At 62.2% G+C, this 19,340-nt stretch overlaps 1 protein-coding gene across 1 annotated transcript in view; it reads left to right on the top strand.

The window, feature by feature from the left end:
- The window catches only part of GRM7 (glutamate metabotropic receptor 7), a 205,752-nt gene that overhangs the window by 64,567 nt on the left and 121,845 nt on the right, over window positions 1-19,340 (top strand). Inside the window, exon 2 of the mRNA XM_054179927.1 lies at window positions 16,724-16,940. Coding sequence (XP_054035902.1) covers window positions 16,724-16,940 — 217 coding nt within the window. The remainder of the gene's footprint in view (window positions 1-16,723; window positions 16,941-19,340) is intronic.

Here is a 19,340-nt window from a genome sequence, read left to right as displayed (position 1 = left end):
AGGCTTGGACTGGCTGAGCTGGAAGGGCTTTGCCAGCCAAAATGATTCTGACCCTGGGCAGCATCCACAGGAGAAGGCAAGAGCAGAGAGCTGTCTCCAGTGAGGGATGCCCCCAGAGATGAGGCTGCTTCCTGGCAAGGGCAGGAGCTGGGCATTAACATCCTGGGCTGGGTACCTGAGTGCTCATCCCCACAGAGCTTGGCTGCCACTCAAGATTCAGCCTGGATGGAAGTCATTAGTAGTAATTATCTCCAGGAACAGTTTCCCTCACTCTAGTGAAGAAATGTTTCCAATGAATGTCCCTTCTGGGGGTGGGGAGGGGGAGGGAAAGTTCCTTCTGAAGCAGCCTGAGGTTTGGTTTGCCCCCAGATGATTGGGTTTGGGGTTTGCTTTGCTCATTTCCACCTTGGTGTCACCACAGAAACCAAGAGCCCCCAGAGCAGTGCTGCAGCCTGGGGCAAGAGTGGCCACAGTATCATAGAATCAGTCAGGGCTGGAAGGGGCCACAAGGATCATCCAGTTCCAACCCCCCTGCCATGGGCAGGGACACCCCACACTAGATCAGGCTGCCCAGAGCCTCATCCAGCCTGGGCTTAAACACCTCCAGGGACAGCCTCCCAACCACCTCCCTGGACAACCCATCCCAGGGCTTCACCACTCTCATGGGGAAGAACTTCCTCCTCCCCTCCAGCCTGAATCTCCCCACCTCCAGCTTCATTCCATTCCCCCCCAGTCCTAGCACTGCCTGAGACCCTGAGCAGTCCCTCCCCAGCCTGCTTGGAGCCCCCTGCAGATCCTGGAAGGCCACAATGAGGTCACCTGGGAGCCTTCTCTTCTCCAGGCTGCACAACCCCAACTCCCTCAGTCTGTGCTCACAGCAGAGCAGCTCCAGCCCTCTGCTCATCCTCCTGGCCCTGCTCTGGACACCTTCCAGCACCTCCAGATCCCTCTTGCAATAGGGGCTCCAGAACTGGGGGCAGTACTCCAGGTGGGGTCTCAGCAGAGCTGAGCAGAGGGGGAGAATCCCCTCCCTGGCCCTGCTGGCCACACTTCTCCTGCTGCAGCCCAGGCTCTGCTTGGCTCTCTGGGCTGCCAGTGCACACTGAGAGCTCCTGGTGAGCTTCTCCTCTCCCAGCACCCCCAAGGCTCTCTCCTCAGGGCTGCTTTCCAGCCAGTCCCTGCCCAGCCTGCATTTGTGCCTGGGATTGCCTCCACCCAGCTGCAGGACCCTGCCCTTGCTCTTGTTGAACCTCCTGAGGTTGGCTTGTGCCCAGCTCTGCAGCCTGCCCAGGTGCCTCTGGATGGATCCCTTCCCTCCAGCCTGTCCAGGTGCCTCTGGATGGATCCCTTCCCTCCAGCCTGCCCAGGTGCCTCTGGATGGATCCCTTCCCTCCAGCCTGTCCAGGTCCCTCTGGATGGATCCCTTCCCTCCAGCTGTCTGCTGCCCCACACAGCTTGGTGCCATCAGCCACCCTGCTGAGGCTGCACTCAGTGCCACTGTCCCTGGCACCCACAGAGATGTTGAAGCAGCCTGGGCCCAGGACTGATCCCTGAGGGACTCTGCTTGTCCCTGGCCTCCCCTGGGACAGGGAGCCATGGACAGCCACAAAGCTGTCCAGAAAAGAAGGACCTGGAGAAGGTTTTTAGGATCTTGGGATACCTCTGGTTTTGAGGTGGGGGTCAAAAGGCAGCTGAAGATGAAGCAGTGTGTGTGCCCAGGGGGCCAAGGAGGCCACCAGCATCCTGGGCAGGAGCAGCACTAAAGTGGGCAGCAGGACCGAGGCAGGGATCAGTCCCTGGCACGGGAGAGGCCACACCTCGAGTCACAGAAGTGTTAGGGTTGGAAGGGACCTCAAGGATCATCTAGCACCAAGCCCCCTGCCAGGGGGGTCCTGGGGTCCGGTTTGGAGCCCTCACTCCAAGGACACTTTGAGGCTGGAGCAGGTGCAGAGAAGGGCAATCAAGCTGGGGAAGGGGCTGGAGAGCAGGGCTGGGGAGGAGCAGCTGGGGCTTGTTGAGGGTGATGAGGAGGCTGAGGGGAGACCTTCAGGCTCTCTGCCCCTCCCTGGGAGGAGATTGGAGCCACCTGGGGCCTGTTTGGTTTCCCAAGGACGAGAGGGAGGGGAGCGAGGCGCGGGCGGAGCCTCGGGGGTCTTTAAGTACCCCAGGAGGAACCGCGGCCCCGGCGCACCGAGCCTCGACGGGAGCGGCACCGGGAGCGGCACCGGGAGCGGCACCGGGAGCGGTGAGTCAGCCAGGCCGGCTGCGGGCTCCGGCACACGGCAGGGAACGGCCGGTCCCGCGGTGTGCGGGGCCGGTCCCGCGGTGTGCGGGGCCGGGGGCGGCTGTGGCTGCCGTTTGCGGGGCCGGTCCCATGGGCAGGAGCAACTGCGGGGCCGGGGGCGGCAGTTTGCGGGACCAGGGTCGGCCGTGGCGGCAGTTTGCGGGGCCGGTCCCATGGGCAGGAGCACTGCGGGGCCGGGGGCGGCAGTTTGCGGGGCCGGGGGCGGCAGTTTGCGGGGCCGGGGGCGGCAGTTTGCGGGGCCGGGGGCGGCAGTTTGCGGGGCCGGGGGCGGCAGTGGCGGCAGTTCGCGGGGCCAGTCCCACGGGCAGGAGCGCTGCGGGGCCGGGGGCGGCAGTTTGCGGGGCCAGTCCCATGGGCAGGAGCACTGCGGGGCCGGGGGCGGCAGTTTGCGGGGCCGGGGGCGGCCGTGGCGGCACCCCGGGCACAAGCCAGGTGGCGAGCCGGGCAGTGGTGCCACCTGAAGGGGCAGCTGTCCTGGCTGCAGGCAGGGGCCAGCCCTTCCCCTTGCGGTGCCGGGCCGCAGACACAAGCCCTGCGTTGGCTGTGAGCAGGGAACCGATCTGCCCAGCGCGGAGGCTGAGCTGGAAGAGGCGGTGGAAAGGCTGAGGGCTGCGAGGGAGTAGGAGAGGGAGCTCGGTGGAGCCAGGCTGTGCCCTCCCTGCAGCGGGAATGGGAGCAGCCAGGAGCCCCTGCGTGCCTCCCCTGCTGGGGGGCAGGCAGAAGAGGGACATCCACAGCCTCCCTGGGCGACCTGGGGCAGTGTCTCCCCACCCTCACTGTGCAGAATTCTTAGAGCTGGCCAGCAAGGAGAGGGAAAGCCTCTGAGAGGCTCTTGCACCTTCCCATGCTGCTCCCAGGGAATGCCTTCTTCCCTCTGTAATGGCAGAGCATGAAGGGGTCATAAACCCCTCTGTAAGCCCAGGGTGTCCTGCACCTGGTCCATAACAGCCTGGAGGGGGAGATGGTTGAAACCATTTCTTCTGCCACTCCTTTGTGCCCGTGGGGTTTGGCCTGGGGTTGGTTTGTTCCCTGCTTTTATGCATCAGGAGCAAGAGGGAAGCAAATTGGTGCCCAGGCCCTAATTGTGCTGCTGCTGATTGAACAGAGCCAGCACTGCCCTGAAATGCAGAAGGAGCTTTGTGAAGGGCCTGGCACAACCCTGGGTACAGAGGCTCTGTGTTGAAGGGAAGACTTCTGGGGTGAAGGAGGCTATGTGGAGTTGTTCAGGATCCTGTGAGAGCTCTCTTTTGGAGGTGGAGGCCCAAAGCTGGCTGGAGAGGAGCCAGGGGGTGCCCAGGTGGGCAAGGAGGCCACCAGCAGCCTGGCCTGGAGCAGCAGTGGTGTGGGCAGCAGGAGCAGGGCAGGGATGGTGCCCCTGTGCTGGGCACTGGTGAGGACACAGCTTGGGTGCTGGGTTCGGTTTGGGGGCTCTCACCCCAGGAAGGACATTGAGAGGCTGGAGCAGGGCCAGAGGAGTGCAACAGAGCTGGGGAAGGGTCTGGGGAGGAGCAGCTGAGGGGGCTGGGGGTGTGCAGCCTGGAGCAGAGGAGGCTGAGGGAGACCTCCTTGCCCTCTGCAGCTCCCTGGGAGGAGGCTGCAGCCAGGTGGGGCTTGGGCACTGCTCACAAGGGCAAGAGGCTGCTTGGACCCCATCTTGGGCAACCTGTTGCAGGTGAACTTGCTCTGGCAGGGTGGTTGGGCTAAGTGGTCTCCAGAGTCCCTTCCAACCCCTGTTCAGCTGTGATTCAGTGACCCCTTGCCATGCTGAGGCTCCCTGGAGGGCTGTGGGTGCCTGCTTGTGGTCTGTGGGGCTGAGCTGGGCTTTGAGTCGTGGTGCCTGCTCAGGCAGAGGTGGAAGTCCCTCTCTGCAGCCTGGTTGCCAGGACAGAGCTTTGCTTTCTCTTCTGGGGAGGTGTCTGGGGGGATGTCAACTACTGCTGCAGACCTCCTAAGTTATGGCCATGTAAATCATGGTGGAGAGCTGCAGGAGGTCACAGGGAGGCTGATGCTGACCTCCACTGCCACTTAACTGATGGCAGGAGAAGAGTTAGTGGCCTCAGGCTGCACCAGAGGAGGGTTAGGTTGGAGACAAGGAACAATCTCTGTGCTGCAGGAGTGGTCAGGGGCTGGCAGAGGCTGCCCAGGGAGGTGGTGGAGCCCCCATGCCTGGAGGGGTGCAAGAACCCTGTGGCCATGGCAGCTGGGGACAGGGTTTGGCCACGGAGGTGTTGGGGGGAAGGTTGGAGTGGGTCTCAGAGGGCTTCTCCAACCTGATTCTGTGGTGGTCACCTTCACTTGGGAAGCAGAAGGCATCCACCCCCTGAGGCAGCAGAGCTCCACAGAGCCATCTGAACGTGGCTGAGGCTGCTGCTCCCCCAGGGAATGGTTTAACTCCTTTGGAATTGCAGGAGATGCTTGGCTTTGTGATTCCCTCCTATTGACACCGTCTGCAGGGCAGGGGGGAGGGGAAGCACCACTCTGAAAGGCAGGAAATGCCCAGCTGCAGTGCTGTGAGCATCATGAAAGGGCAGCTCAGCTTTGCCCTGTCCTGCCACCCCTCAGCCCTTCCACACACTCCTGTCCCCTGCACCCCTCCAGCGTGGCCAGCAGGGCAAGGGAGGTTCTCCTCCTCTGCTCTGGTGAGGCCACAGCTGGAGGGCTGGGGCTGGGCTGCCCAGGTCAAGAGGGACAGAGAGTTGCTGGAGAGGGGACAGCAGAGGGCTGGGAAGCTGCTGAGGGGCCTGGAGCAGCTCTGGGAGGAGCAGAGGCTGAGAGCCTGCAGAGGAGCAGCCCCAGAGGGGAGCTGAGCAATGCTCAGCAATACCCCAAGGGTGGTGCCCAGGGACAGGGTGAGGGCCAAGGGGCACAGACTGCACCCCCAGCAGCTCCACCTGAGCATGAGGAGGAACTTCTTGGATGTAAGAGTGAAGGAGCCCTGGAGCAGGCTGCCCAGGGGGGTTGTGGAGTCTCCTGGCATGGAGAGATTCCAACCCCCCCTGGCTGTGTTCCTGTGTGACCTTCCCTAGGCAACCCTGGGGGGGTGGATATGGTCTCCAGAGGTCCCTTCCAGCCCCTACCACGCTGTGTCTGAAGGGAGGGATCCATCTGAGCTCCAGAAAGAGAGAGGATCCCAAAGCAGTCAGCAGCTCCTTGGTTCAGAGCCTCTCTCTGCCTGCCTTGGTGGTCGCTGCTGTGTGCCTGAGAGCTGGGGAGCAGGAGCTGCCAACCTGCCCTGGCCTCAGCCTGGCAGGAGGGGGGCTCTGGGTGTGCTGTGTCCCAGCCATGCAGGCTGTGCTGAGGCTGGGCTCAGGTTCAGCCTGAATAACCTTCCAGAGACTCATGGAATTGGTTGGGAAAAGCCCTCTGAGCTCACCCAGCCCAACCCCACCAGGGCCATGGCCACAGGTTCCCTGCACCCCTCCAGGGCTGGGGACTTCCACCAGCTCCCTGGGCAGCCTCTGCCAGTCCCTGGCCACTCCTGCAGCACAGAAATTGCTCCTCATGCCCAACCTAAGCCTCCCCTGGTGCACCTTGAGGCCACCCATTGGCACCAAGGGCAACCTCCAGCTCTGATGTTATCACCCAGGGCCTCACCTCTGCAACCAGGTGGGATGGATTTAGTTAGGTATTGTGCCCTGGTGAAGGATGAAGACCTCTTCTTATGCCTTGCAATATTTAGACCTCTTCATTATGATCTTATACAGGGGGGGGAAAAAGAGTTAGTAGCCTTGTTAGTGTCCTGTGAGGTGTGCCAGAGCTCCCCCAGCAGCTGTTCTGCCTCTCTGATGAGGAGAGATCTTCATCTCCATCCTTGGCTTGGGGATTGGAATAGAGCTGCTGGAAGAGTGGTAATTGGTGAAATTAGTTTGGATGGGCTCATTAATATTCATGCCTGGCTGCCACAGCACCCAGCTAATTGGTGTCTCTGCCTTCCCTATTATGCTGGCAAAATGGGAGAGAAGAGAGCCCAGAGGTTGCCTCCTGTGCTGGATGCAGCCACAGGCTTGAGATGCCAGCACAGGGAGGACAGGGACCTGTTGGGCAGGGCCAGGGGAGGCCACAGCAGTGCTGGCAGCCCTCTGCTGGGAGCCAGGCTGAGAGTTGGCCCTGGGCAGCCTGCAGAGGAGAAGGCTCCAGGGAGAGCTCCTGGTGGCCTTGCAGGGCTTCAAGAGGGCAATCAGGAAGCTGGGGACAGACTCCAGAGCAGGGATCCTGCTGGGACAGCACAAGGGGGGATGGTTTGGGCTCCAAGAGGGAGACTGAGAGTGGAGGGAAGGGAGAAAGGTTTGAGGCTGAGGAGAGCCTGGCCCAGAGAGCTGGGAGCTGCCCCCTGGCTGGCAGCAGTGCAGGGCAGGGTGGTTGGGGCTGGGAGCAGCCTGCCCTGGCTGGGGCTGTCCCTGCTGGCTGCAGGGGGCTGGGCTGCATGAGAGGTGGTCTGGAGGTTTCTGCTCTCCATCTCTAATCCCCACAGTGCTGGGAGACCCTGATGAAAGGGCTGAAGCCTTCCTGCTGCCTGAGTGAGTGTGGGTGCAGTATTGTGTGGGCTGCCTCTGCTCTTCTCATTGTGAGCTCCAGACTGACTGTGGGGAAGCTGCTGCCTTCTGTCAGGGGACCCCAGGAAGAGGACAGAGCCATCCCTGGGGCTTTGTTCTGCTGTAGGTGAGGGGCTCTGGAGCAGAGGATCTGGGGATGTGCTGCTGGGAGGTGGGCTTGGGCTCTTCTCCCAAGGAGCAAGGGATAGGATGAGAGGAAACAGCCTCAGTCCCAGAGGAGGTTTAGGTTGGACATGAGGAACAATTTCTTCCCCTTAAGGGCTGTCAGGGGCTGGCCCAGGCTCCATCCCTGTCTCCATCCCTGGAGGGGATGTGGTGCTGAGCAGTGCTGGGTTGAGTGCTTGGAGCTGATGCTCTGGGAAGCCTTTCCCAACCAAATCAAGTCCATGGAAGAGCAGCATGGTGCCCACAGAGCCTCCAGGTCCCCAGGGGAGCCTCAGAGGGTTCTTCCTCTTGAGCAATCCATACTGCAGGGTCTCATCTCTGAACTCTGAGCCCTAACCCCCCTGTGCCATCCTCTGCCAGGTGCTGCTTTGCTGCAGGAGCCCCTTGCAGGAGCAGCCCCTGGCTCCTGCTGGGCACCAAGGCCTCCAGCATTAGCCCAGGGCAGGGAGCTTGAAATATTTAGTGCTTCCCAGCAAGGGCTTCTGAACCTTTCATCTCAGGAGCTTTGTGGGGTCAGAGCCATCTCTTTCATCTTGTTGGAGCCTGGGAGCCCTCTGCATGGATCAGCTGGGAGGAAAAGCCTTGTGCAGAGCTGCAGGAGCTAACTGCCAGCAAAAGCCTCACCACTGAGAGAGGCAGAGATGGAAGGGAAGGTCCCACAAGTGCAAGGCTGCCCTGGGAGCCCATTTGTCTGGTCTCTCAGAGCTGAAAGCCAGCTTGGAGGTGCAGCAGTGAACCAGCCAAGCACCCACCCAGGGGCAGAGAGAGAGCCCAGGGGCTCCAGGCTTTGGCAGCTGGCTCCTGCAGGCCTGCCCTGAGAACCTGGCTCAAGGCTGCTCCTCCCTCTGCCCCCCAGGCAGTGTCTGTTCATAGCCAGGCTGACAGAAATGTCCTGGCTGGGGAACACCTCTGGGAGCATCCAGTCCTCAACCCAGCCCCACCATGGCCACCAAACCCTGGCCCCAGCTGCCATGGCCACAGGTTGCAGGAACACCCCCAGGGATGGGGACTCCACCACCTCCCTGGGCAGCCTCTGGCAGCAAAGAAATCCTTTCTCATCTCCAACCTTAACCCTCCCCTGGCACAACTTGAGGCCATTTCTTCCCCTCCTATCACCTGAGACTGAGCAGAGGAGCCCCAGGCCCTCTCAGGGAGCTGCAGAGAGCACTGAGGTCTCCCTCAGCCTCCTCTGCTCCAGGCTGAGCACCCCCAGCCCCCTCAGCTGCCCCTCCCCAGCCCTGCTCTCCATCTGAGCAGGAGGAGAAAGTTGTTTGCTGTGAGGCTGCTGGAGGCCTGGAGCAGGCTGCCCAGAGAGGTTGTGGAGTCTCCTGGTGTGGAGAGCTTCCAACCCCCCCTGGGCACTGTGCTGCTGGGCAAGCTGCTGTGGGAGCCTTGCTTTGGTAGGGCTTGGAGTGGGTGAGCTCCAGAGCTCCCTTCCACCCCCAGCATGCTGCCCCCCAGGTCCTTTCCTTGCAAGAGAGGTTGAGAGGAGCTGAGTGCTGTGGTGCTGAGCTGCTGGCCTGGAGCTCAGCTCCCCACAGCCATCATAACCCAAGAGCTGATGTGGCCAAATCTGTCTTGGCAGAGGGGAGAGGAGAGCTTTGTTCTGCTGAGAGGTCTCTGGTCCTGCAGAGCCCAGGTGGCCACAGCCTTGGTTCTCCTTGGCTCTCAGGCACTCTGCTACAGCAGAGTGAAGGAATAAACATTCCAATCACAGCCTCATTCTTCTCCAGCCCCAAGATGGATGCTCCTCTGGAAGGGCTGTGCTGAGGCACGGCCAAGTAGCATCTTGACAGCTTCCATTTAGTCTAATAGCTCAGCTTGGAGGGATGAGTGCTGTGATTCCCTTCCCCTCTGGTGGCTTTGGCTCTGCCTGGGTTTGCCTCTTCCTGCCTGGAAACTCTGCTGCTGCTCAGCTGGAGAAGAGAAGGCTCCAGGGAGACCTCAGAGCAGCCTCCCAGTACCTGAAGGGCTCCAGGAGAGCTGGGGAGGGACTGTGGACAAGGGCTGGGAGTGCCAGGACATGGCACAAGGGCTTTGAGCTGGGAGAGGGGAGACTGAGCCTGGATGTGTAAGAAGGCTGCAGGCAGAGCTCAGAGCTGCATTTCAGTGTCTGCAGGGCAGCTGCAGGCAGCCTGGGGAGGGACTGCTCAGAAGGGGCTGTGGGGATAGGATGAGAGCAATGGTTTGGGGCTGGGGCAGGGCAGAGGTAGGTTGGGCATCAGGAGGAAGCTCTGCACAGGGAGAGCCTGGGACAGGCTGCACAGGGAGGGGGTTGAGGCTCCAGCCCTGGAGACACTCAGGCTCAGCCTGGCTGTGTCCCTGGGCAGCCTGCTGTGGCTGGAGCTGTGCCTGCAGGGGGGTGGCCAAGATGCCCTTGGGGGTCCCTTCCAGCCTGCTGCACTCTGAATCTGTGACTTGTGCCTGAGTGTGGTGTGTGGTGGGACACGAGTGGGACACGAGTGTCCCTGTGTGTCACCTGTGGGCTGGGTCTGCATCCCAGCAGGAGCTGGCAGAGCCTCTTGCTGCATGAGCAGCTGCGTGGTGCCTGCTCGCTAGCAGGCTGTGCCCATCAGGAGGGGCAGAGGGGCCTGGTGCTCCCCTCCCCCGCTGCGAGTTCAGCTGCCGATGGGCTGGGAGAATTGGTCGGTAATGGCCCCGAGCCTCTGATGCTGTGTCGGGCTCCCCGGGCAGCTCCGGCCCCGGGCCGCTGCTCTCCGGCTCCCGTTCCGGCAGGGCTGGAGCGGGAGGCTGCGGAGCGCTGCGCCGGGGGCCGGCAGCGGATGGGACATCGCCGCTGGCGCTGGAGCCGCCGTGCCCTGGGAGGCAGAGCCTGGGCGGCAAGGGCAAATGGCTGAGGATGCGGCGGGCTGGTGCCGTGCCGTGCCGCGGCGGGCTGGTGCCGTGCCGTGCCGCGGCGGGCTGGTGCCGTGCCGTGCCGCGCCGTGCCGTGCCGTGCCGGCCGGCGCTCGCCCCGCGGCTCTCCTCCCGGCCTGGCTCCCAGCTGCGAGCGCTGCTGAAGGGGAATTTGTCACTCGGCGAGCGCGGAGCGCTGAGGCTTCATCATAGCGATGTTCCTCTCTCCTCATTACCGCTAACCACCCCGGGCCGGCTGATAAATGTTGCTGCCTGCAGATGGGTGGTGGAAGAGCTTCCCAGCTGGCCTGCGGCAGCAGGAGCAGGGCAGGGGCTGTGCCCCTGGCCCTGAGGCCACTCTTCAAACCTCGGGTTCAGCTTTGGGCCCCTTCTGGTCCGAGAAGGATGTTGAGAGGGGCTGGAGGAGGTCCAGAGAAGGGCAACCCTGTGCTGGGCTGCAGGGAGAGCAGCAGCACAGGGAAGGGATTCTGCCCCTCTGCTGAGAGCCCACCTGCAGCACTGCCTCCAGCTCCTGTACCCCCAGCACAAGAAGGGCCTGGAGCTGCTGGAGAGGAGGCCACAGAGATGATGAGAGGTTGGAGAAGCTCCCCTGTGGGTTCAGACTGGGAGAGTTGGGGCTGTTGAGCCTGGAGAGGAGAAGGGCTCAGAGCAGCCTCTCAGTACCTGAAGGGCTCCAGGAGAGCTGGGGAGGGACTGTGGACAAGGGCTGGGAGTGCCAGGCTGAGGACAATGGCTTGGAGCTGGGAGAGGGGAGACTGAGGCTGGAGATGAGGTGCAGTCCCCATCCCTGGAGGTGTTCAGAGCCCTGTGGCCATGGCACTTGGGGCCACAGTTTGGTGGCCATGGTGGTGCTGGGCTGCTGGGTGGACTGGCTGAGCTCAGAGGCCTTTTCCAACCCAACCATCTCCATGCCTTACCAGCACCTTCTGTCCTCCCCAAGGCTGCTTCCATGCTGATGGTCACTGCAGTTCCTGGGGCCTGCTTTCCTGCCATCCCTCCAGGGAAGCTTCAGCCCTCAGGAGCTCAGCCCCTGCTTGGAGCTCTCCCAGGCTGTGCCCCCAGCTGATGGCTGTCAGAGGCAGCCCTGGTTCCAGGCACAGCTCCTCAGGGTGAAGCATTTGGGCATTCATATTTATGGCCACTTCTCATTTTGCTCCCTCTCCATCATTTCCCACCCCCCCTTCCCCTTGCTGCTTTCTGTCTGAGCTGATAAAGTGCTCCCATGAGCCATGGGGACACTCCTAATTGCTGTCATCATTGTTCCCTTAATTGCTACAATTATTTTTTTCCCTGGAATAATTCATACAGAAGCTTGCTGCTGCTCTGAAAGGAAGCAGGAGAGACCTGGGGTAGATGTGGAGGACACCCCCAGCCTGCCAGCAGCTGCCAGGAGCTCTTTCCACGGCGCTGCTGTGGCTGAGGCCGAGTTGTGTGCCTGCAGAGGGAGACCCCAGGCTGGGTGGAAGTGCTGCTCTGCCCCAGAGCAGGAGGGCTCTGCAGAAGGACCTGGGCAGGCTGGATCCGTGGGCCAAGGCCGCTGGGGTGAGGTGCAACAGGGCCCAGGGCAGTGCCCCTGGGCTTGGCACTGGTGAGGCCACATCTCACATCAGAGGGTCACAGGAGGGGCTGGCTTGGGAGGGAGCTCCAAAGCTCATCCAGTCCAACCCCCTGCACTCAGCAGGGACATCCTCCACCAGAGCAGCTTCATCATGGCCCTGTCCAGCCTCACCTTGAGTATCTCCAGGGAGGGAGCCTCAACCACCCCCCTGGGCAACCTGCTGCAGTGTTCCAGCAGCCTCCTGGTGCAGAACATCCATCCTAAATCTCCTTTAGTTCGAGCCCCTTGCCCCTCACGTTGCCTCAACCCCAGTCCTCTCAGCTGCTCCTCTCCAGACCCTTCCCCAGCCTGGCTGCCTTTCTCTGGAGCTGCTCCAGCCCCTCAATGTCCTTCTTGGTGTGAGGAGCCCAAGCCTGGAGCCCTTGGGCTCTAGGGTGGATGCCCTGGGGGCTCCCTGGGGCCCTTGGGCTCTTGGGTGGGTTTTCTGGTCAGGATTTTGCAGCAATCAAAGTGAATAGGAAGCAGGAAGGAGAAAGTGAGCAAGCTGTGGGCTTGTGCTTGCCCTGCTGGGAGCTCCCTGATGCCTCAACAGGCAGGCTCCTGCAGTGTCTGAATCGCTGCTGGTCCCTGGGGGAATGGCCTGTGCTGGAGCTCTGTGGCATGCTGAGGAGCTGGGTCCAGGGGCAGTGTTTGATTAGCCTCTTAATAGGGTCCCCAGGAGATGTCACCTCCCTCAGTGCCCTCTGCAGGGGCAGAGGAGCAGCGGTGGAGCCTCCTGGCTGTGTGGCTCTTGGCTGTGTGCAGCAGGAGCTGGGGAGGGGTGGTGAGGGGGGTGGGCAGCCAGCCCAGCACCCCTGGCACTGCCTGCAGCCTGGGTTGCCTCCTGGCACCGAGGCTCTGGAGCTGCTGTGGGCAAGGAGCTCGCTGCTTCCCCTGGTGCTCTGTGAGGGCTCTGTCCAGTGAGGGGAGCAGGAGGCAGCATGAGGAGGAGGAGGAGAGGAAAATGCTCTTGAATGAAGCACTGGAACTGCAAGTTCATGTTGCAGGGGCTGCTCCACTTCCAAAGGTGGTGCTGGGGGAGGCTTGCTGGCCTGGCCAAAGGTGGTGCTGGGGGAGGCTTGCTGGCCTGGCCAAAGGTGGTGCTGGGGGAGGCTTGCTGGCCTGGCCAAAGGTGGTGCTGGGGGAGGCTTGCTGGCCTGGCCAGAGGTGGTGCTGGGGGAGGCTTGCTGGCCTGGCCAAAGGTGGTGCTGGGGGAGGCTTGCTGGCCTGGCCAGAGGTGGTGCTGGGGGAGGCTTGCTGGCCTGGCCAGAGGTGGTGCTGGGGGAGGCTTGCTGGCCTGGCCAGAGGTGGTGCTGGGGGAGGCTTGCTGGCCTGGCCAGAGGTGGTGCTGGGGGAGGCTTGCTGGCCTGGCCAAAGGTGGTGCTGGGGGAGGCTTGCTGGCCTGGCCAAAGGTGGTGCTGGGGGGTGCTTGCTGTCCAGAGGAGAGGGGCTCAGGAGACCCTCAGAGAGCTGTGCTGGGCCTGCTGGAGCAGCAGGGCTGGAAGGAGAGGATCTCCAAGTCCCTTCCAGCCCAAACCACTCTAGGATGACCTCTTCATCCTCCAGCCCTGTGTTTCTGTGGTGGTGAAGGTTCAGGCAGGCTGCCTGCCTCTCCTGCAGGCCTTGGCTGCTCTGAGCTCCCTGGAGGAGCACCAGAGGCTTTTCTCACCCTGCCTTGCTCTGCTGCTCTGGAGAGCAGGCTGGGATGCCCAGGAGCTTGCTGAGCTTTCAGATGTGCTTCAGAGCTGAAAAGAGGGTTGGGGGGAAAGGGCTGAAGGAGAAAGCTTGATTCTCCCAGCCCAGGTGCTGAGGGGGAGGTGTGGAGGACAAGCAGCAGCAGCTTTGGCCTGGGTGCTTCATTCAGATGGAGGTGGTGGAGTCTCCACCTCTGGGGGGATTCCAAACCCACCTGGGTGTGTTCTTGTGTGGTGCTACTGGGGCAGGGGGCTTGGGCTGGGGGAGCTCCAGAGCTCCCTCCCCACCCCACCACCGGGCTGGGGCGGTGTGCAGAGGGCAGAACTTGCTCCTTGGGCTCCTTCACAGGATCCCAGAAGAGACCTCAGGGATCACCAAGTCCAACCCACTGGCTAATACCTGGCACCCCCCGGCAGGCAAGCCGGGGCTGCAGGGGCAGAAGCAGCGGCTGACAGCAGCTGGGACTGAGCATTGCCCGGCTGAGCTTCCCCCTTTCCCTCGGGCTTGTCCTCACCACCCCAGCAGCTGGCTCCGGGGGCGCGCAGGGGGGGCGCGCAGGGGGGGCGCCGGTGCCGCCGCCGGTGCCGCGTTCGGGCTGCTGCCTAATTAACGAGGGCCGAGCAGCCCCCACCCAGCCTTCCCGGGCAGCTGCTCCGCTCCGGCCCAGCCCGGCCGCCGAGGGGATGACTTCAGCTGCTAAGTGCCTGAGCGAGCTCCATTAACTCGCTCTGCACAGATGAGAGGAGAGTGATGCTGAGCTGTCAGCCGCCGTTTGTCACCGCCGCAGCTCCGGGCGCAGGCACAGCAGCAGCTGAACTTTGGCTGCGTTGAGGGCCAGGCTGCCCGGAGCTGTCTCTCGCTGCTGGCTGAAAGTCATCCCCGAGGCAGAGAGCGCAAAGAAAAGAGCCCTGAGCCCCTGGGGGCATCGATCTCTCCCTCTGGGAGGGTGGTCCCCAGGCTCTGCCGGCCCTGAGGGGGGATCCTGAGCACATAATCGTGGCCCCAGTGGTCAGCAGCAGGGCTCTGCTCCTCCTGACAGCTGCAGCTGTGTTACCGGCCTGTGACTGCAGCACTGCAAGGTCCTGCTGGCCACACAGCTGAGGAGGCAGCTGCAAGGCTCTGCAGGCTGCTGCTGGCTTCCCCTCAGCCCCCAGAGCGGAGCAGCTCGATTGCAGCAGCGCAGAGCTGGCTGGGTTGGGAAGGCTCTCTGAGGTCACCCACCCCAGCCAGCAGCCCAGCCCCAAAGCGTGGCCACAGGGCCCTGGCACCCCTCCAGCCCTGGGGACTGCACCACCCGCCCTGGGCAGCCTGTGCCAGTCCCTGGCTGCTCTGGCAGCACAGGAGTTTGCCCCTCCTCTCCACCCTGCCCCTCCCCTGGCACAGCTGCAGCCCCCCTCAGGTTGTGAAGCCAGCAGACAGGATGCCTCTGCAGGAGAGGCCATGCCAGGGGAGGGGGATCAGAGCTCTCCAACCCCCCCCAGCCCCCTCTGACAGTTTGCTTGCTGAGGTTCAGTAATTCATGGCAGGTAGGAGGGGTGCTGGCTCTGGGCCCTGCTTCCCTGAGCTCCCCCCATGGGAGCCTGCTGGAGCAGGTCCTGAGCCTGGACTGTGAGCTGTGCTCTAGGCTGCTGCTGGCTGGAGCTGGAAAGGGCTCCAGTGACTGTGCTGTGGGTGGCCATGGCTTGTGCTGAGGCAGTGGTATTAGCTGTGCAGAGAGGAGTGTGCCTCAGCAGATGTTCTTTGGGAGGCTCAGGAGAGACCTCCTGGCTCTACAGCACCCTGGAAGGAGGTTGGAGCCAGGTGGGGCTTGGGCTCTTCTCTCAAGGCATAGGACACGAGGCAATGGCCTCAGGTTGCCCACCCCTGGGACAGGAGGAGCAACTTCTTCCCTGCCAGGGCTGCCCAGGGCAGCAGTGGAGTCCACAGCCACAAAGGGGTTTCAAAGCCATGGAGATGTGGTGCTGAGGGAGGTGGTTTGGTGCTGCCCTGGGGTAAAGGTTGGACTCAATGACCTGAAAGGTCTTTTCCAGCCTGGACTGGCTCTGCAGTTCCATGATCCTAAATACTTTTGGGTGGTTTGGCCAAGCTCAGTTCTCTGCTGGGTCCCCAGCAGCAGCTGTGCTCTGCAGCTCTGCCTGCAGTGTGCTGGAGGAGCTGGGAGGCTCCATGCAGGGGGCTGGGTCTGGCCTGTCCCCTGTGGAAACGTTGGGATGGCTCTTGCCTGCTGCTGGGCTCTGTGCAGGCCACAGGCACTGAGCCCTGTGCAGGCCAGAGCCTGGGGAAGCAGAAGGTTGGTTCTGCTGAGCAGGCAGCAGAGCCAAAGGGTGCCTGTAGCAAGCCTGTGTGCAGGAGGTGCTTGCACTGAGGCACGGAGCAGCGACCTTTTGGTGGCCAGAAGTCACAAATGATGATCCATGATCGTGGCTGTGTGTGCTGCAAGCCTCTCTGGTGCTTCCTTGGCATCTCCAGTGAGAGTTATGGCAGCCTCCTTCATCTCAGGAGCAGCCCCAGGCTGCTAAAAGCTGCAGAGTGGGGCTGGGGATGGCCACACCAAGCACAGAGCCAGGCTGGGGGAGGAGTGGCTGAGAGCAGCCTGCAGGAGAAGGCTTTTGGGGGGGTCAGCTGGTGACAAACTCCCCAGGAGCCAGCACTGGGCCCTGGCAGCCCAGAGCCAGCTGGGTGCTGAGCTGCAGCCAGAGCAGGGAGAGAGCAGCACAGGGAGGGGATTCTGCCCTCTGCTCTGCTCTGCTCAGCCCCCACCTGCAGCACTGCCTCCAGCTCTGGGCCCCCAGCACAGGGAGGGGATTCTGCCCTCTGCTCTGCTCTGCTCAGCCCCCACCTGCAGCACTGCCTCCAGCTCTGGGTCCCCAGCACAGGAAGGACCTGGAGCTGCTGGAGAGGCTCCAGAGGAGGCCACAGAGATGCTCAGAGGTTGGAGAAGCTCCCCTGTGGGGACAGGCTGGGAGAGCTGGGGCTGTGCAGCCTGGAGAAGAGAAGGCTCCAGGCAGACCTCAGAGCTGCCTTCCAGTGCCTGAAGGGCTCCAGGAGAGCTGGGGAGGGACTTGGGACAAGGGCTGGGAGTGCCAGGGTGAGGAACAATGGCTTGGAGCTGGGAGAGGGGAGGCTGAGACTGGAGAGGAGGAATTGATTCTTGGTGGTGAGGCTGGGGAGAGCCTGGCACAGGCTGCCCAGGGAGGCTGTGGCTGCCTCCTGCCTGGAGGTGTTGACCAGGCTGGATGAGTCCTTGAGCAGCCTGTGCTGGTGGGAGGGGTCCCTGCCCAGGGCAGGGGGCTGGAGCTGGCTGAGCTTTGAGCTCCCTCCCAGCCCACCCTGTGGTGCAGCTTCCCACCGGGTGCTGACCTCCTGCGCCGGCACCCAGACCGCTCCGGGCGCTGCAGGGGGGAGAAGCACAGAGGGGTACCGAGGGGAGGTGAGGCTCAGCTGAAGGCAGAGCTGCTGCAGCTGCCTGCTGCAAGGGCTGTGCTGAGGCCCTGCACGTGTGCACTGATCAGGACCTGTTTCTTCCCCCAGATCCCCCAGATCAGCTATGCCTCCACGGCCCCGGAGCTGAGTGACGACCGGCGCTACGACTTCTTCTCCCGGGTGGTGCCTCCGGACTCCTTCCAGGCACAGGCGATGGTGGACATTGTCAAAGCCCTGGGCTGGAACTATGTGTCCACCTTGGCATCTGAAGGGAATTATGGAGAGAAAGGAGTGGAGTCCTTCATGCAGATTTCCAGAGAGGCAGGTAGGCAAATCCCTCCCTCCCCAGGGCGGAGGTTGGCTGTTGTGACCCCAGCGCTTGGTTGCTCTCCTGGGAGCTCGCTTTGGGGCTGCCTCTCTTGGGCTCTGTGCCTCTGGGCTGGGCTGGAGATGCTCTCCTTCCTAAACTGCTGATGGGGTTCCAGGGACTTGGAAGCCTGGGCAGTTTTCAGCCCTTCCTGGAGAAAAGCCCTGAGCCTCTGTCCTGCTGTGGGGATGGGCAGGGGGCAGAGAGTGCTGAGCTCTGCTCTCCCCACAGCTAGGGAGGGCTGCCTGCTCCCAGGCACTGCTTGTGCCAAGCTGCTGGCTCCTCACCTTTCAGACCTGTGCCTGCTTTGTGTACCTGCTCCTGGGCAGCCCTCTTGACCAATGCAGCTCTCACCTGAAGGCCCAAAGGTTTCTGCCCAGGGATGCAGAGGCAGCAGGCTTGGTGTAAGCTGCATCAGACCTCTGGTGTCATGCACCAGGTTTCACTTGGTGCTGGTTCCAGCGAGTGGTGGTGGCCCCAGAAGGCCAAACTGTGCTGGGTGATGTCCCTTGCCTGTAGGAGGTGCTTGCAGAGGATGCTGTGTCCTGTGCTGGGGCAGGTTTGGCTGTCTCCCCAGTCTCAGGTGACAGGAGGAGAGGACATTGCTGAGGTTGTGCCAGGGGAGGCTCAGGTTGGAGAGAAGGGAAAATTTCTGTGCTGCCAGAGTGGTCAGGGCCTGGCAGAGGTTGCCCAGGGAGGGTGGTGGAGTCCCCATGCCTGGAGGTGCTCCAGAGCCCTGTGGCCATGGCTCTTGGGGCTGTGGTTTGGTGCCCATGGTGTGGTTGGGTTGCTGGTTGGGCTGGGTGACCTCGGAGAGCTTTCCCAACCCAATCATCTCCATGGCTCCGTGCTGCTCCTGCAGCTCTGCCTAGCAGGGCATCAAGCAGTTGCATTTGCATGACACAAGACGTCCAGAGCTCCCTTCCTTAGTCTGAGCACAGGGAAGCTGCCCCAGGGCCCCTGGGGCTGAGAGCCTGCAGAAGAGCAGCCCCAGAGGGCAGCTGAGCAATGTGCAGCAAGAGCTGAAGGAGCTGTGGGTTGTTCAGCCTCCAGAAGAGGAAGCTGAGGGGGGACCTCCTCACCCTCTACAGCTGCTTCAGAGGAGGCTGCAGTGAGCTGGGGCTTGGTCTCTTCCCACATGCAACAAGAGGCAGGATGAGGAAATGGCCTCAAGTTGCCCCAGGGGAGGTTGAGGTTGGACATTAGAAGAAACTTCTTGACTGAAAGGTTTCTCAGGCACTGGTCCAGGCTGCCCAGGGTGGGTGGTGGAGTCCCCATGCCTGGAGGTGTTTCAAAGCCTCATGGATGTGGTGCTGAGGGCCGTGGCTTAGCAGCAGTGGTGCATTGGGAGCTCTGGATGAGCTCAAAGACCTCTTCCCACCCCAACAGCTCTACACCTCATGGGCTCTTGTGTCCTTCCATGGCTCAGCCCCCACCTCAGCACTCAGCCTTCCTGCCCAGCAAGGCTGCTTTGGGGCAGGGTCTGCTGGCCTGCCCGAGCCAGCCCTGCTGTGCCGCACGCAGCGCCTGGAGCTCCCCAGGGCTGCTGCTCCAAACCAGCTGAGGAAGGGAAAAGAAAAGGAGGGTGGAGGGAAAAAAATGGGCCAAGCCTGCTGCCTTTGCCTGTGTCCTAAAGACAGGATCAAGAGGGATTAAAGCTGTTGTAGCAGAGCACTGATCTGATTATCTCTCTGGTGGAGTTCCCTCGGAGGACGTCTCGTGGCGGCGGTGTTTGTCAGGAGGCTCTCATCACCTTGGCAGAACAAAAAGGCAGAATCAGCTTTAATCCACTGCAGCCTGGGAAGCACAAGGCTTGGGACAGACTCTTCATCTCCTCTTGGATTTCTCCTCTTCTTGATTGTTTTTTTTTCTTGCTGGAAACTTTCTCTTCTTGAGGCACTGAAGGGCTTTAATCCTCCTGTCCCTGCTGCCCTCCAGCGCCACGCAGCCATGGCTCAGCTGAGGTGGAGCTGGGCTTGCTCAGGCACAGCAGCAACACCAAACCCAGCCCCTGGCAGGGGAAGGAATCACAGAACAGGCTGGAGAGGAAGGGACCTCAAAGCTCAACCAGTGGCAGCCCCCTGCCATGGGCAGGGACACCTCCCACCAGCCCAGGGTGCTCCTCATCCAGCCTGACCTGGAGCACCTCCAGGCAGGGGACAGCCACAGCCTCCCTGGGCAGCCTGTGCCAGGCTCTCCCCAGCCTCACTGGCAAGAATTTATTCTCCCCTCTCTCCCAGATTAAAGAAGAGAGCCCTGGAGCCCTGATTCCTTCTGCTCACAAGCTGAAGCTTTGCCCAGCAGTGCTGCTGAGCCCTGGGCCCTTGCTGCCCCTCCATGCAAACCTGAAGTGCTCTC

Source organism: Dryobates pubescens, chromosome 1, assembly GCF_014839835.1.
Source record: "Dryobates pubescens isolate bDryPub1 chromosome 1, bDryPub1.pri, whole genome shotgun sequence".
Classification (NCBI taxonomy): Eukaryota; Metazoa; Chordata; class Aves; order Piciformes; family Picidae; genus Dryobates; species Dryobates pubescens.
This window is presented reverse-complemented; position numbering and strand designations above follow the sequence as displayed.